At 43.1% G+C, this 18,709-nt stretch overlaps 1 protein-coding gene across 2 annotated transcripts in view; it reads right to left on the bottom strand.

Moving 5' to 3' along the window:
- WDR17 (WD repeat domain 17) overlaps positions 1-18,709 on the bottom strand; it is a 953,840-nt gene that overhangs the window by 867,592 nt on the left and 67,539 nt on the right. For both annotated transcript variants that reach the window (XM_078677682.1, XM_078677683.1), the window contains exon 3: positions 13,708-13,891. In XM_078677682.1, the coding sequence (XP_078533808.1) occupies positions 13,708-13,891 (184 nt within the window). The remainder of the gene's footprint in view (positions 1-13,707; positions 13,892-18,709) is intronic.

Here is an 18,709-nt window from a genome sequence, read left to right as displayed (position 1 = left end):
CCTTTGAAGTGGACAAACTCCCTTTCTTACCTGCCCTGGCTCCGGTCCAACTACAGGGGTGGTACTGTCACTGAATTTTCAGAGTCTCCTAAATGGTGACTGTTTCAGTTTTGCATTTTCTCCTGGGTCTTGTGTGGATCAATAAATAGGTTTAGAACTGTATTGGAAAGTTTACTAGCAAATAATGCTATTTCCAAGTTGGGGTTTCCAGTGTTCAACATGTGCCATGTTTCTATGTATGATTGAGCGGCTCAGTTGTTATTTCTGGTGCATTTGTTTGCATTCTGGATGATATTCAAAGGGTATTGTTTTACTGTGAGTTTCTTTGATAGGTCTTCTGCCTAATTTTCATAGTCTTTCATTCTGTTGCAATTGTCCATATGGTAACTTCTTAGAGACCTAGGATGATGACCATCATAACTCAATGGATATGCAGAAATTAAAACAGAATGGAATGTACATGCGTCCCCACACAGTGAGCATTTGGAGAAGACTTCCCTTCATAAGCAAGATGCATGTGCAACATTGTGAACTGGATGGAGGCAGCGGATTCACCAGCAGGCAGGATCACAATAGTGAGCATTTACCAAAAAGCATATACTGACGCATATACTGAAGACTGCCATACTCACATTTTAGATAAACCAGAATAGTGCAGCACAGACACTATGGACCATGGTTATCACTCACACAGATAGAAGGGCGGCAGCTCTGCGGAAGCCGAGCAGCAATCAAAACAATTCACAACATGAGCACAGCTAGAGGAGAGGCAGTGAGCACACCACATTGTCTCAGCCACCTGTTCACTACAACATCCAACCCCCCAACAGTCCGCTCATTATGCTGCCTTGTCATAACATTTGGATATAGCGGCAATCTTAGTAGGAAATGCCCAACTCATTGGGTCACATTGTGTGTACTTCTGCTGGCATATGGGACATGACATGCTATTGCTGTTTTTGTCAGTGGTGACTGTCACTGCAGCTATTGGAGTCTGGTGGTACACCGCAGAGGCCCTTGGTACAGATTGACAGTGCTTGCATTTTCAGAGGCAGGGGGCATTAATAATGCACCCTCCTTGCAGTTCATGTGGGAAAGTGGGAACTGGTTGTGTGGGTTGGGTCCCCGTGCAACCAGATTGAGAAACTTTCAATCTCTTACCTCAGGAGCCCTGTGGCCACCTTAGTGTTGGGCCCAAACTGAGTACCATGTAAATCCCTTTAGCTTTTTAACCATGGATCATAAGGTTAACAAGGCAGAGCTGTCCAAGGTCTAACAAGGAGCTGGTGTGTGTAAGGAACTCACTCCACAGCATACAATACTGCTAAAAAAACAATGTCCAGCCGTGCTTTTAATGTTACAACAAAAAAATATTAATTCACAACTAAATGTTCAAGATTAAATAACAATTGTGAACAATAAAAATCAGACATCTTTAGCTCTTCCTGTACTGTGTGTAAGAAGGAGACTCCTTTTCCATTGCTATTATGGTTTGTACTTACTAGTCATATGCCAGCCTTCTGCTTTACTCAATCGAGAAAATTCTACTTCCACATCCTAGTAAGATAAATATATATATGCAATTCTGACTTTCTTTATCAAGGCTTTTCCCCCTTTGATACAAGCAGAGACTTCTGCTGTTGATTCACTTCTGTAGCATCTTAGGTGACTACCCATATGGCATACACTATGATTCTATATCCTACTGTCTCCCTCAGCCAGAAGTCTGAGACCACATCTCATGGCTTGAATGCTTTATGAAAACTATAAATACATTATTAAAAATAATGTTGTATGCAAAAGGTAAAAGCAAAGCTACTATTGAGTTTATGGAACTATGATTATATTCAAATGAGTCAGATGGTTCAATAGAGAAATCTAAAACAATGCAGGCCAAATTATGTATAAGTGTGTACTCAGCACATGTGCCAAACGTGATTCCTGTAAGTAAAGTTACTGACCAAAGAAAAATTATTTGTATATGAATATATCAGTAAACTACAACAAGTAAATTCCCATAAACCCAGTTGAGACCTGAGACCTGGGTGTCTAGTAATGTCACATAGAACAACGTCTCAACATGTAATAATTAAGGACATTTTTCTCAATTATGCTAATAAATTGCAAAGGGAGGGAAGCAGGGAGATGTCACTGACTCTTTAATTTGGTAGAGAGCAAAAATGTATTTGCGAAGAAAGTAAAAAAAGGGGGGAAGGAAGAACAGGAATCAATATCAACACTAAAAACATTGAATGAAGGTGTAACCCACAGGAACTTGTGCACAACAGTGCTTGTGCAATTGCGAGAATGGGGCAAGGGACAAGTGAGGTAAGAACACAGTGGGAAGATGGTGCAAAAGGAAAGATTTTGAACACTTTTTTAAACGGTTGTGAATATACAGAAATGGTCCTATATGATTATGAGGGACATTTATCATCATCAACAAATTTAAAGATCAGAAAAGCACCAGAAGTTGCACTGGGTAGTCAACGATGCTTCAACACATGATAAATCTAGGTCATCGTCAGGACCTGGTTACAACAGTATTGATCAGTGCTGTATGATAGCTGTCCAGGAATAGAAATGAAGGTGGTCAGGATAACTTCCACAGTGCCGTAAGGAGTTGGTTCAGGATGACAATGCCGAAGACATGTGTCTCGGGGTATGAGTGGCGCACTCCTACACAACATCAGGTATCAGCACATGAACACTGTGGGTTCTCAACCACAAACATGTGCGCTACATATGTTCACTCATACCCCACACCGTAGATGCAGGCAGGCTTTACTTATCCAAAGAGATAGCCCAGGAAAAAAAAATGTCTCATTCATCTGCACCGACGTAGGATTAGGGCCAAGATTGAACCCAATGGAACCCCGTAAAGCAGTAGTAAACATCACCCGGATATGAGACTAACCCCATGGCACTGTACCTTTTTACCTAACCTAGCGACATTCAAACAGAACTAGACAGGATGTGCAGAAGTGAGCAATTTAGGGTAGGACACTGTTTGGCCATAGGACTTCATAGAAAAGAGGTTTCTGGAGGTAGCAAGACCACTGAGCCGCTGCACAAATATGAACACTCACGCCTTTGTCTGCAGTCCCAGAGTGGCCCTATATATATAGGCCACTTTTCTTTAATGACAAGTGGACCTCGGATATGGACTTCCAGTGCAGGTTCACTCACCTTGACCACGCTAGGGGAAATGAGTCCCATGGGAGGGGGTATAACACCATCATAGACACCACATGCCAGGAAAATCTGGGATACCGACATTAATAGATACACATAGTTGGAGGGAAAGGGGCAACCCCTAATTGTATGAAAACTTACACTGTATTCTTTATGTTTCAGAGGCAAAGGAACCATAACGCCTGGTTCAATGAGAAGTGGGAAGTAATACTGCATATACCGGACCTGCAATGGGGCACCTTCACGTTGATGGATATGGATTGGCAATGCAGTGAGCTTGCCTACACACAGCTCATCCCCGGATGGCGGGGCCTCCGCACCCCTGTGACCATACACACCCCAACACTTGTCATCCCTGGTGAAAATATCTGAGTTGTGCTAACATCAGCTACAGAACAAAATAACTCAATTGCATCAGACCTCGAAGAAGAAGTACTGCTGAGTATTTTGGTTGCACTCGATACAAGGACTCTCCAGAAAAATGTAGACTGTTTTCTGAAAACTCAAGTAAATACAGGATAGTCGATACCCTTCTTCACCTTGCAAACAAAGGCAAATGCCTGCTGGTTACAAATAACTAGGTGGAAATGTTGAAGATGATCAACGACACTGAGCTTTGCCTAAATGCTATCAAGGAAGAACTGAGAGCCATCTGCCTTATGGTGATGCAACATGTTGGGCTTGATGACCGCGATGGAAGGTGGGGTGTGTGTGAAGACTGGTACTTTTATTCCTGGAAGTGATCTGGAAAACGGAACTCTCGCTCTTGCCATTCAAGCACTGCATCATCTACAAGCTGACATGAAGAAGGGGGGAGGTGCCCCTGAGCAGGACTGGTTTCATATATTTTTCTTGCATCCCCCTATGGATGTCCAAACTTTTCATGTCATTACTTCCAGTTTTCATTTTTGTCCTACTGTTTTGTGGTTTCCTACAAATGGGGATTTCCTGCTGTATAAAATGCAATCCTCAAATTAGGTAGTATCCAGAAATCTAGGGAAAGAATAGAAAAACCTACAGCAACACACACAGTATCAATAATGTGAATGTCATGACATATGATGAAAATGATGTAGCTGAAAATTCAACTAGAGGGGGGAATGTTAATATTGGTGAATGCAATGCCAATGTACACCATGATATATGTAGACACAATAGCAGCAATACCTATAAATGCAATGTCAATGTACGCCATAAACCATGCATGTATAACAATGCCACAGCTAATAACAGCAATGTCGATGTACACTGTGACAAATGTAACCACAATAATGAGAATTTTGGTAAATATGATATCAATGACCGCCATGTTCTATGTACAGGCAATAGCGAACTCGATCGTTGCTGTTGGATTCACCCAAGATGACCTTCCGATCAACCCAGAGTCAGAGATTCATGGTCAGACAAGCCCTGTTACCCAAACCCAGACCTACTGATTGATAGATCGCAGGTGGGGTTACCCTCAGCCCAAGTCAAACACTCAACCAGGGAAAACCCTGATCCATCCCACAGATAGGCAGCTAAACCACAAACAGGTCCAAGGAAATAGGCCCCAATAAAACACGTTTGGCCAAAAGCTCACTATTACAACGTTAACCGAAGAAGAACAGCAGGAGGCTCCTTGAGGAAAATTATATTTATTTTGGCAAGTGCAGGATTATGGGCAGCCACTCAGAAGCACTTCAACATCTCCCCCAGCTCACAGGCACCCGTCATCACCACAGTCCGCAGAGCATAAAACCCACAAAACGTGCCCACAGATGAGATCACCACGAGCAGGCTGTCCACGAGCCCCCTACCCTCGCTGAAGAAGAGTCAGACACAAAACACCTCCCCCTTTTACAATACAACAAAAAGAAAAACAATAACAGTCCCCCCACAAAACGTTATCATACTAAACACCTGAAGAACAAAAAGTACAGAGCATTTTAAGACAATACAATAATCAAAAATAACAAAGCATGTTAAAACATTACAAAATCCTTGTAACTACCAGGAACTTTGCACACCTGTCTGTTGAACATAGGAGATGACAGAATAGGGCAATTGATCAAGGTTTCCCCGTACACTGTCTCAAACCCCTTTACTTTGACAACTCTGGCACAATTCCACCACTCGCCATTTTGCAACTTCACAGCACACCCCTTCCCTTGCTCAATTCTTCCACACAATGTGCAGGACCATTTCTCAATTTATCCTTGAACCTCCTTGCCTCTGGTAGTTTCAACTGCATATAATCACCCTTCTCCAAAACTACCCTCTTCGTCTCTTTTATGACATAATAGCGTTCCTTACTCTTGATCTGACTATTCTTGTTTCTGTTCCTCACCACGTCAATGTCATGTGCCCACGTTCAACATATTTTACTTTAGGTAAGTTGTTCAACCAGGCATGCCTCAACAAATCCTGAGAGCTCCTGCCTCTCAACGCAGTAAAAGGTGAAATCCCAGTCACACTATGGGGGTATTATTATGTGAACAAAGCATGACTCTCACCGCATCACCCACAACAACACCTCCAAGTACAGTGCCTCTCACACAATCTGAAATCATTCTATTAGCTCTCTCAACTTCACCATTTCCCTGGGGAAGGTAAAGACTGCACCTTTTGCGTTTGATCCTGATACCCTTCCAAATATTCCACCATTTCTGAGGAAACAAACTGTAGTCCATTGTCAGACAACAACTCTGACGGGAACCCTTCCCTTGCAAAAACATCAGTGAGAAAACTGATGACATTCTTAGTATTTGGCACACCAATAAACTTTACTTCCAGCCATTTAGACAAATGATCAATCAATACTATGGCAAACCTTTGAGCTGGTGGGAGGATTTGAAACGGTCAAAGAAAATCAATACTCACTCTCTCCCACACCTTCCGAGGAACCTCAGGAATGCTCATAAGCGGAGTGACCTATCTTAGCCCTTTGTCATTTTTCACATAATTGAAGCATTTTCCAACTCTTTCTTCCACATATTGGTCCATCCTGGGTCACCAGAAGGTCTCTCTTAACCTCTTCTTTGTCATTGGCATACCCAAATGACCTTCATGGCTAATGTAAATAAGCTTTTCTCTGACAACACATGGAGGTACCAATTTATCCATTCTGAACAGCAACCGATCTTCCAAAGATAGTTTAGATTGAACCTTACTAAAAGGTTGAAGATCAACAGTCAGGCAACTTTATCTTGGCCACCCATTTTTGGTGTACTCCAGAACTCTCCCCAATACCAAGTATTGATCCAAGGCAGATCTCCCCACTCTCTCACCAACACCCTTAACTTGCAAAGAAAACACTTTGGCCACTTAACACTCAACATCTTCTTGATCTTCCAGCACTTCTTCCTCTCTTGGAATAGGCAGCCCAGATAAACAGTCTGCTTTCATATTCTTACCTCCCAGAATGTATTCCATCAAGAAATTGTACTCCAACAGCTTGAATCTCAACCTCCCAACCTAGCAGTAGCCTTTGAAGAGTGAACATTCGTAACACTTAAAATGGGAATCAACGGTTTGTGATCCAATCTTAATTTAAATCTAGTGCCCCAAACGTAGGCTTAAAATGCTCAATTGCCCAGACACAAGCAAGCATTTCACGCTCCATGACAGAGTACTGCCTTTCTGTGGGTTTGAGCGTACGAAAAGCAAAAGCCACAGTACAGGCACAATCACCCACACCCTGAGATAGCACAGCCCTGTGGCCAACCAAACTTGCATCAACAGTTATAGTTAGAATTTCTCCAGGACTAAATGGACTCAACAAAGGAGCATTGGCTAAACTTTCGTTGATCTTGTTAAAGGCAAACAGCTGTGATTCACTTCACATCAATTTGACATTTTTCTTTAGCATAGCCAACAGAGGTTCACCAATGGTTGAACAATGTTGAACAAACTTTGAATCGTACTCAAACATTCCTAAAAATGCTCTCAACTGTTCCTTATCCATGGGAACAGGTACCTTTCCTTAGCTTCTAACACTCCTAGCCTGGGACCAATACCTTTGCCCAATATCACAAGACCCAAATATTCTACCTGACTCACACCAAACACACATGTATTCTTCTTAACTTTAAGACCTCTTACATACATAGCATTTAATACGGCATTCAGCCTCTTGAGGTATTCACATTGTCCTAAATATTAGCACACCATCCAACTCCTTCACAACTTCAGTCATGACCCTTTAAAAATCTGCAGAAGCAAGACTGAAAGGCATCATGCAGAATTGGTACATACCATGGGGTGTTATGAAAGCAGTAATATGTCTTTACTGTTCAGCCATAACAACCTGATGGTAGGCAAGCTTTGAAAACACATTGGCTACTGACAATGTACACATAATTTCTTCTATTTTGGGTATGGGGTACCCATCCACCCAATTGGCTTGGTTTAGGTTCCTCAAATCAACACACATTCTGATCTCGTGTTTCTTCTTTCTCACTACCACAATGGGCGAAAGCCATAAGGAAGACTCAATCGGCTCAATGATGCCGTACCTGTTTAAATTGTCAAGCACACTCTTCAAATCATTCCTTGCACTCAAAGGCACGCCTCTCAGTTTGTGCTTCACAGGAATAAACCCCTCTTTTACCTGATGACATGCTCAAATTCTTTCAACATACACAACTGTTCATTAAATATCTTGCTTTGAATCTCAAGCAAATTGTGTATGTTGTCTCCATGTCCATTTGACTCATCATCAGTAATCAACAAAACTTGATGCACACCTCCCAACTTTAGAACAATACCCAAACAGGCTTGATGAAGCACCCAAGAATATCTGGTCCGGTGTATGACACATAGACCTTCCCCTGAACCTCTCGGCCTTTGAAATGAATGACTGGCTCACAAAACCAAGAAGATTAATCCTGGTGTCATCATACCCTTGAGGAAACACATCAGGTGGCAATAATGTTTCTTCCACATTATACTTAGTAACGGTGTCTGTGGATATGATAGTGATCTTAGAACCTGAATATGTAAGCAAAGGTATCATCAAGCTTCCCACTTTAAATATCTCAAGAGGTTCTTTGGACAGCGAAAGTCATTTTCATGAACTCTAGCCCACTGAATCCTCTCATAACATGTTTCGTTGCAGGCCCCAGGTTCATCAGCTGACACTGTACTGGTTTTACCACCCTCAACTTGCTCATGCATTGACACATACAGTAATAAATTATTCATATCATTGGTTAGTCTTTGGTCACAGTCTTCTATAACCACATTCACTTCTCCTCTTGTAGCTCTGCACATTTATCCAAAGTGAGCAGTAATACCACACGTGTTGCACTCTCTAGAAATTCAGTCAGTCAAAAGAACTTTATTCGAATGTTCATAGTAACATCCATAAAAGTACATTCCGGTAAATTTACAATTAACACATAAAATTCATATACTACTAGAGAACACTTAAAGTGAAAAGATCACAGACAGAATATACAGTAAAAGTTTATAAATATATATGATGAATTGGTATAAAAATAATTCTCGTACCACAACACAATTACCCCTCCATACTTTCCCTAAATTTGATTGCATGTTTTAAAAAGCTACATACAAATAAAATGCACTCTCGGCTTAGTAATTGAAGGTAATAAAGAGCTGGGCGGATTTGTGCAAAATTCAATTGTTTGAGGATTGGTTTTAAATATAATTTCCTTGGTACAAGGTAAAATGGGCAGATAAATAGAAAGTGTGCCAGATCTTGCGGAGACTTTTCGTCGCAGCCGCAAGGTGGCAACACTTGGCCTCGATGGGCCCCCCTCGGTATGGCCAGTAAAAGATGGAATAGATCAAAACGGAACCTCGAAAGCAAAAAGCGATCGTAGCCTGACAGCGGCCATGATAGGTACGGTTCCATTTGTAAACAGGTTTTTAATAACACATGTTTCCGGACGCTGTCTTTTTGTAGTTCGGCCTCCTCCCGGGCTAAAGACCTAGAAGCTATGAAGGTCTTCTTCACAAAAATAACATCAGATTTGGTTATGAGCTCTGGGGTTGCAAAAAGATCGGGACGTCCTAGTTCAGATAAACATTTGCTGATATATCTGAGCCAGGGAACTTTGAGGCCATATTCCCATGTTAGTGCTTCTTTCAGGATTTGTTGAGTGAGGGGTATTTCTGTATTTGTCCAACAGTTCAGCCAACAAAGTATGGGATTTACGGCTATTCTGTCGCTCAAATAGGGCATGCCTTGTTCTTCGTGAACAGAAAAGTTACCTGTGCCCCTTGAAGACACTCCTCTAAATCATTAATGTACAGGTTAAAAAAGAATGGGGCTAGGATACACCCTTGGCGAACACCCCGGTGTATTCCAAAATCCTTTGTTACTTTTAGGTCTTGTGTATATCTGACATTTCCTCTTGTGTCAGAGTGCATGTCAGCTAAGAGGTTAATTAAATTTTGTTCTATACCCATTTAGGCCATGACATCCCATAGCCTACCTCGGTCCACACAGTCGAAAGCCGACGATAGATCCATGAATGCCATGTGAATTGTACCTTCCCTGGCCATGGTATATTTCCCTATAATCATGTACAGGTTCAGACACTGGGTAATTGTTGAGTGACCAGGCCTGAATCCGTATTGAATTGGGGAAATTACATTATTTTCGTCTGCCCAAGCTGTTAATCTGTTTAAAATTACACCCCCTACTACTTTATCTACAGAGTTAATTAAAGATATAGGCCTGTAGCAAGGTGGGCTATTACGGTCTCCTTTTTTAAAAACGGGAACTATAGTAGAAGTTCCCCACGATTTGGGGCAACCAGAAACTGCCGCAGCATTAATTACTGCGGAAAGGACTGGGGCCCATAGTGTTGGACATGACTTAAAGAGATCTGTGGGGAGGCCGTCAGGCCCGTGAGCCCTATTGCAGGTTAGGCCTTGAATGCCCTTTTCTACCTCTTTTATTGAAAAATGCAAAAATAATAGAGTTATACACTGCCTGTGGCTCATCACTTTTAAAAATAGTGCTAAAATGAGTGACCCATTCTTCCTCTGGGATATTTGTGCCAAGGACCATGTTACCTGGGTCATCAAACCGAGGTTTATTGATTATTTCCCAAAACCTTGCGCTATTACCCAGGGTGTTGGGATCTAAAAGGGACTCCCAGGTGTTTACCTTTACCTCTTTTTTCCGTAATGCGATAACTTTTTTATATTGTACTCTCATAGCCTTAATACAGATCGGGTCTCTGGGTCTAGCTTTTAGGGCCATCTTAAGATCTCTATTAGCTTTGGTGCAAGAGTGATCGAACCATTTTGGGTTCTTTCCAGCATGCCCATTTGCTGGTACCATCAGCAAAGACACTACTTTATCTGCAATCCCCTCAAAGGCAGACAGAGTTTGACCGGGAGATGATGTAGGTGACACACAAATTAAAAGATCAGAACTGCAAAGGTTATTTATCGAGTTAAATAAATTATCACAGTCCACCATTGTCCATTTTAGTCGGCGTTTTCCATTTATGCACCTCATGGTTCCACGGCCTTTGCTGCGTTTTCGCAGGTCAAAGATGTCACCACCCAAGACGATGGAAATCGGGTTATGATCACTGTGGGCATTTAGTTGAATGCAAAAATCCGAGGCAAAGTTAACAAGATCCATAGATAACAGAATATGGTCTATGTATGAACCATTTGTACTGCCTTTATATGTGGGAACTTGAAAGAGTGTATGCTCCGCCGTCACGGACATAGCTGTAGTTAAATTGTTTTTGTCCATCAAGTTGTTAAGCTGAGTTCCGCGCCTAGAGTGGTCAAAGTGAAAACCATTTAAGCTGTTGCACCCTAGTTGACCCATGGGTGTCTCTCCTGGGTTCCCACAGGGATGGGTATTAAAGTCACCAGAAATCAGCAGTTTACTAGACAAGGACCTCTTGTTATCTGTCAAAAAGTCACTCAGCTGCAGCAAGTTGCATTCTCCAGACTGGTTTACTGCGTTATAAAAATTGATCAAGGTTAAGGTATGTTTACCCCTTTTCAAATCAAGAACTTGAATGTTCCTATTGCCTGTATGGCGGATGTTTTTATGGTAGGTGAGAGACAAACTTATATAGATTACCAGGCCCCCTCTTGGTCTTCCACTACTAGAGGGTTCAGCTGAGATAAAAAAGCTTTGGTATCCCTCGATGTGAGCGATATTGTTATTTACCAGCCATGTTTCTTGCAGGCATATCGCTTGAAATTGCTGGACACTGTTTGTAGGAAGCTAAGTGGAATTTGGATCCCCAGGGATAATAAACATTGCCACCAGTTAGTATCCTGTTCTACTCCATCATTTTAGGTTTATCAACTGTCTTGTTTACTGAAGACTTGGTGCCCTTTACTATCAGTACTGTATGATCAGTTTTATTTAGTTCTTTAACCAAATGCTTTGAATCCTGGATAACATTGGCAATTTCTACAGCCTGTCCATGTCTTGCATGTGAGAAATCTTTCCTGGATCTTTTTTTTAAGCACTTGGTAACTCGTTGGTCTCTGATTAATTGATCTGTAAAATTATCAAACTCACATTTGGCTGTTAGTACAAGTAAAGAGGCAACATAGGTATGGACAGCTTCAGTGGACCTCTGCTCTCTATAAAAAAAGATGTTGCCTTCTTACTAGTAAGTTTGGTGGTTTTGAAAACTGCTTCTCCAATCATTTAACAGCTTCTCCATATTCATCTAATTCTTCATCATCCTGAGGTGTGTAGACAGGCGAATGTGTGAATATTTCCTAACCTTCCATACCTGGTGAATGTTCTAACATCCACCCCCTCCTTTCAGGTTTAGACTTGAACCCATCAATTGCCCCCAGAAATGTGTTACATGCTCAAAACCACCCCTTCCAATGCACAGTGGGATATCCAGGTGACTGTAGAAAGGGTGGAAGAGGATTAACATTCTGGTTGATGCACTTAAATTAATATACCATGATGAAATACACCCAAATATTGTGAGATTAGCCTAGACAACTGATGTGGGTGTGACTGTAACATAAGCAGATGCCTTGCTCATATTAATGACAGACTGAATAATATGGTGTGGGTGTCCCTGTCACTGTAAATATCTTCACTGGTCAATAATAGGTTAAATAATGGGATGTCCCTGTTACCGTAGAAATTGTGGCATCACATGAGGTAACACGTAAAGTAAAACAGGCCAATGTTAATGACAGGCTGACTAATATTGGTGTGGGGCTGCCTGTCAACATAAAATATCCTCACTGGTCAATAACAGGCTGAATAATAGGGTCTGCCTGTCACCGTAGAAATGTTGGTATCACTTGAGCTAACATGTAATTTAAACAGGCCAATAACAATTAAAATGCCCGCTGGAGCAAAGCACTCTATTTCCAGGGGAGGTAGGGCTTGTAGTAAATGCCTGACATTGTCATACGATTCCAGGCACAGAAAGATGGCCGCAGCGTATGCACGCAGTAACTAATTTCTGATTGGTAACTAATTCGCAGTAAGGACGCCCACAGAGATATAACCGCGCCCATAACTAGGTTCAGCTTGTACTCCTAACCTGTAAGGCTGGACAATCACCTTTGACTGGACTGCCCCCTGCTGTTGATCACTGCTGACTGGAATGCCTCCTGCCATTGATATGACACCTTCTCGACAATCACGCTGCAGACGCTGGCTGACCAGTCATCACCAATATTACAATGTTAAACCGAAAAAGAAGAGCAGGCGGCTTCTTGAGGTAAGTGATACTTATTTTGGCAAGTACCGGATTACGGGCAGTGGTCAAAAGTACTTCAATATCTCCCCCGGCTCACAGGCACCCGCCGTCACCACACTCCGCAGAGCAAAGAACCCACACCGCTTGCCCGCAGATAAGAGCACCATGAGACGGCTGTCCGCAGGCCCCCCACCCTTGCTGAAGACGATTCTGACACTCATGTACCCATAATATGACAAATGTAGATGCCACATGTAGTCAGGAACACGAAGGCAGTCAGGACGCAGCATGCACACCACACATAGTGATTACACGTCCCCCATGCTGGACATCTTGGCACATACACACTGGCCCGCACTAGCTCTCCCCGAGGATGATAGCAGCCTGTGTCCCCGTTATCAGATGGTTGTACTTATAATTTATTACTAAGGATGGACCCACGTGCTCTCTAAGAATGTGAAATTGGTTTATTGTACCTCAAAACTGTATATATGATTGGCCAAAACTTATGTACATTGAGATTGTTTTCAGATGCTACTCTGCCGATGTTCTCACGGCCGCTGCGTTTAATTAAACCAATGTGTTCCTGTTTTGTCAAAGGCCTCGTCTTTTCATTTTTTCAAGGTAAACTCATATCGGAGCCGCATAAACAATCTACTTGATTCAGTGTCTTGCCTTCCTGGGAGTAGAGAAGGTTTTTTGTAATCCCTCTCCACCAAGCCGCTGGACATAATTTCTTCCGTGATGAAGCAAAGAATATTTAAAAATTAAAACATTTTAGCATCAATACTCTATTTTACACAAGAATTCAGTATTTGAAACCAGCCCCTTCCATTACCTTTAGTACTATCCAACCTTGCAACAACTTTTTGTTCCGACACATTCCAAATGATGACAAGATTATCAGCACTGGCACTTGCAAACATATCGGGGTTGTGTGGGCACCACGAAATCGCTGTGATCGTCTTCTTATGCTCCGACATTATTGCACGAAGTTTGAATTCATTGTAACGGTGGTCCAGCTTTAAAAGAAAAAGATGTTTTGTGAAAACCAGCACACCACATAAGAAGAAGAACTATCATAGATTGTCGACCCAAGGTACAGCAAATGTCCCAGTGCTTAGCAGGATGACCTGTAAAGCTATGTTTTCAATATAAGCAGTACCATTAAATAAAGGAAGAGGCTATTTTCTTGGCTACCGACCAAATAGCACATATCTCTGCTATTTACCTGGTGGCTAGGAAAATAGTACATTTTCTCTGTTTAGCGGTCCACAGGCTAAATAGTGGAGATGATGTAAACTTTTTCTGGTGACCAGATACATAGTATGAAGAGGTCTTTATTTAGCTGGCTGGCAAGAAAAAAGGGACAAGTAATGGGGATGCAACATGTGTTAAACATTTGAATGTAAGTTCACATACAAATGTACAATTAATTGTACAAAGGGAAGAGCATGAATTAAGCAAATCTGTTTACAGATAAAATACAGAAGTATGAATTTATGTTATTTTAGTATTCAGAGACGAAATGTAGGAATCAAACTTCTATTTTAGGAGCTTCAAGATATGGCACTCGGATATTTCGCACTGTATTCTAGGACTGTTTGACTGCCTGCAAAGTATAATGAGTATGGTTTTAAAGCATGTTACATAAATATTGTATGCACTCATGAGAATACATTGTTTTTCAGTGTGCATCATCTTCCTTTAAATGATTTTTGAGGACTGGGTCCTTTTTGGACTTCTTATGGAATGCCTTGTGCCAGCTTTAGGCTTCTTTTTAAGGGGTTTTGGCTTGCTTAGTATTTCAAACGTGGCAACACTGTAGCAGTCGACACGCAGCAGCAAACAGGAAATGCAGACAGATAGGTGGGCTATTGGTGTTTTGGGCCACAGTGCTTTGGGAAACTTGCAGGAGGTAAATGGAATGAGACACAGTGATAGGGCTTCTGTGGAAATGGGAAGTGAAAGCAGGAGATAGGTAGGTAAAACATTTGGATAATTCGCAGGAGTTCAGTCTGCCTCCTGTGAATAAAAACACTTGTTCATAGTATTCCCCCTTCAGAGTGGTATTCAGGCATAGATGTCTATCGGTCCCATTCAGCCACACTGCACAATGTATCTTGGGAATTATAGTTTTGATTTTTAACATGATAAGCATTGTTTTAAGTAGGCAAGGTCCTGTCTCTACTGAAACTTCATTTCTGTCCTTGACAAAGATATCTCAGTAAAAGACATCTTTAAGGCAAAAAAGGCAGCTCTAGGTGACAGGACTAGAGGTTGTACCTGACTAAAGTTATTGCATAGGGGGTCTGGGTACGAAGCACTAGGATCAGTAGAAGGAAGATGATGACAACTAGGAGAGGAGAACAGTGGACTACCAGGAGGGCTAGCATGACCTGAGCCACGAAGACCAAGACAGGAAAAGCCAGGCCCAGGGATACTTAATCTACGAGGACCAGTGTTACCAATGACAGAGGGAACCAGGAACAAGAAGATGATAAGGAACAGGACAAGGATAACCAGAACTAGGGGTATCAGGGCCAGGGAGAGAAGGATTAGGCGGGCCAGGAGATGTGCAACAGGGGAATCTTGGCCTAGTAGATAAGGGTACGAAGGAACAGGGGTAAAGGAATGGCAGGGTCTGGACTATAATGATGAGGAGGGTCTGAGAACACAAATCAGGACCAGAGGAACAAGGACAACCAGGGCCAGGAGTAGCAGATTCAGGTGAACAGATCAAAGAGGACTAGTTTCAGGAGACCAATGGAAAGAAGGACCAGAGACAGGACAGCCAAGACCACAGAGATCAGAACAAGGAGAAGTTAGGGGCCCGAAACAAATAGACAAGAACCTGGAAGACCAGAACCAGAAACGACCTGGGCTAACATGACCTGGAAACCCTAGATTAGAATCACCAGGGTTGTATAAAAGACCATGAAGTCCAGACTCAATGGGACCAGGATCAGAAAGTCGATGAGGGTCAGACTAAGGAGGATCCTAAAATAGCGTGACAAGGACTATATGAACCTGGGTGCCCGTAACTTGGGAAATAGGAGGACCACTGCCAGGGGGATAAGTTAGAACAGACACATGAGGACCATTACTAGAAGTAACTATGTTTTAGGGGACCACAGTCAGATTGACCAGAACAAGGTGGAACAGACAAGACAGGAGGACAAGAAGGACTAGGATGGGACAGGAGGACAGGGGGACTGAGAGGGCTAGGCAAACCAAGATCAGTGAGGCCAGTACCAGAAGACCCGATGTATGAGGAGCAAACAAAGAAGTATGAGAACTAAGACAAGGACTACATGACCAGGAGAACCATGAGCAGAAGGACTAGGGACAGGCAAACCAGGGGAATGGAAAAACCAGGGGAGCAGAACCGAGAGGACTGATTAGTGAGAATTAGGATGCAGGGTTAAACGGTCGAGGGTCGGGAGCCAGTGAAACAGGAGACCCAGGATACAAAGGACAAGGTGCAGAAGCACATTGGAATGATAACCAGACAGTCCAAGAAGTACAGGGTCAGTAAGTTCTACGGCTAGCATGAAGAACTACGAGGATCAGGACCTGGAGGACTAGGGCAGTAGTAAAAGAAAACAAGGATGAGCAGGACACTGAATGGAAAGACCAAGGGTATGAGTGCCAAGGGCACACAAAAGACCAGAGCAAAAAGGACTAGGTAAACTGAAAGGATCATGACCATGCCAGGGCTAAAAAGATAAAATTGAAGGCCTAGGGGACTAGAGCTCAAGCAAACAAGTGGGAAGAGCAGGCGGACTGGACAGTGGAGGCCAGGACCATAATGACCGGGCCCAGGAGGACTTAAACAAGGCAAACCTGAATTAAAAGGGCGAAGATTAATGGACACAGTATCAGTAGGACTGAAAGGAAAAGGACAATTTCCAGGAGGACCAAGACTACTCAAACCAAGAGGACAAAGACTAAGAGGGGCAGGACACAAGAGGTAATGTGGATAGGGAACTGGGGTGCCCTGGTTTGCATGTTAAGGGTGAGAAGAACCATGACAAAGTGACCAGAACCAACAGGACCAGAGAGGAACAGAGCTAGATGAGCCAAGACTGTGGGAACCAAGAAGGGCCAGGGTGGCCAAAAGGCTAGGTTTATGATACCAAGCACAGTAGGCCAAGATGGATGAGGACCAAGGAGACCAAGGCTGTGATGTTTGGTGAGCCAGATCCATGAGAACTGAGCCCAGATAGAACCAAACTATAAGCCCCAAGACCAAGAGGATGAGGACCAATGGGCAAATGATCTCGAAAAGGGCAAGGACTAGGAAAAATAAGAATAGTACAGCCATGGACAGAAGAGCCAAGGAGGTGAGACCAGTGACACAGGCAATCAGAGCTAGAAGTAAAAGTTCTAAGAGGATTGGGAAACAAAGGGCTGGGGGTTGAGGAAGACTAGGGCCAAGAGGATCGGGACCTTGAGTACCAGGAGGACAACAGTGTGGTGGAAAGGGATAATCAGGACCTGTGAGATCAGGACCGGGATGACCACACCCTGGAGGTTCCCACCACATGGCTAGAAAAAAGATGGCAAAAAAAATGAAGATCAGGATGGCCAGTACCAAGATAATCAGTGGAGAACCATGAACAGTTGGTGTAGAACATGAGGACAAAGAGCAAGAGGATCAGGACCAGATCCTGGAAGGCTCGGATTATTAGGAGCATGAGGATTATGGCCAATAGGAGCAAGAATAAGAAAGGAAGACAAGGGGCCCGTACCAAGAATACCAGCATGACCAGAGCAAGGAGAGTTAGAATGATGAGTACTAAGAGGACCAAGAACAGACCTAGTATTGCCAGGAGAACCATGGCCGTAGGACTAGGGCCCAGACTAGCACACAGGACCTGGGGGTAGTAGGACCAGGGTAAGGAAGATCAGGTGGATCGGAACAGTGAGACCAAGGAAGACCGAGTGGACTGGACACTGATATCCAGAAGAACAAGGACCATAATGATGACGCTCAAAGGTACCCAAAAAAGGAGAACCAGGACCAACATATCCCAGATCTTTGGGTGTAGTGCCAAAAGGCTCATGAGAACAAGGAACAGGGTCAGGCGGGCAAGGTTTATCCAAACCAGGAAGACAAGAGCTAAGAGGGAAAGGCCTAAGAAGATCAGGACTCAAGAGGTGAGGTAGAGAGAAGGGACAGGCAGGGCCAGGAACTGATGTACTGGGAATCAGATTAGCAGGGTGAGAAAGAGCAGAATGACCAGGTCAAATTGGCGAGGCTCAAGAGAATTATGAACGAAAAGGAAGAGCTAGGAGAAGGGGGTCTGAAAGGACCAGGATGGCCAGGAGGACCAGAACCAAGAGGATTAGGTATGCAAAGGCACACACAAGTAGGACAAGCCACAAAATGATCAAGTCTAGTGGACACAAAACCAGGAAGACAAAACAGACTGTGAGAACCAGGGATATGAAAACCATTGCTAGGCAAACCGGACTGAGAGTGGGGAAGACTAGGGGAACAGGACCTGAAGAATCATGAGAAAATAGCTAGGCAACCAGAACCAGCACCACAAGAGCTAAAAGGGCCAGAGTGAGGAGGATAAGAGGGATCCCAACCAAGCTCAACTCACAAAGGCCTAGGAGTATCAAGAGTGGAATACCAGGACAAGCAGGACGAATGTTGGAAGGCACAGGGGGAACTGGAAGAGAAGGAAAAAGTCCGGGAACAGGACAACACAAATATGAGGCAAGGGCATTGCTTTTGTAAATGGTCCGTATTCGTGCATCTCATGCTGCCAACCCCTATAACTGCTACCTCTTCAGCCCACGTGTAGAACTTGTAAGTATTTATTGAG

Source organism: Lissotriton helveticus, chromosome 2_1 (assembly GCF_964261635.1).
Source record: "Lissotriton helveticus chromosome 2_1, aLisHel1.1, whole genome shotgun sequence".
NCBI classification, from domain to species: domain Eukaryota; kingdom Metazoa; phylum Chordata; class Amphibia; order Caudata; family Salamandridae; genus Lissotriton; species Lissotriton helveticus.
Note: the sequence above shows the minus strand (reverse complement) of the source record. Positions and strands in the feature narration are given on the sequence as shown.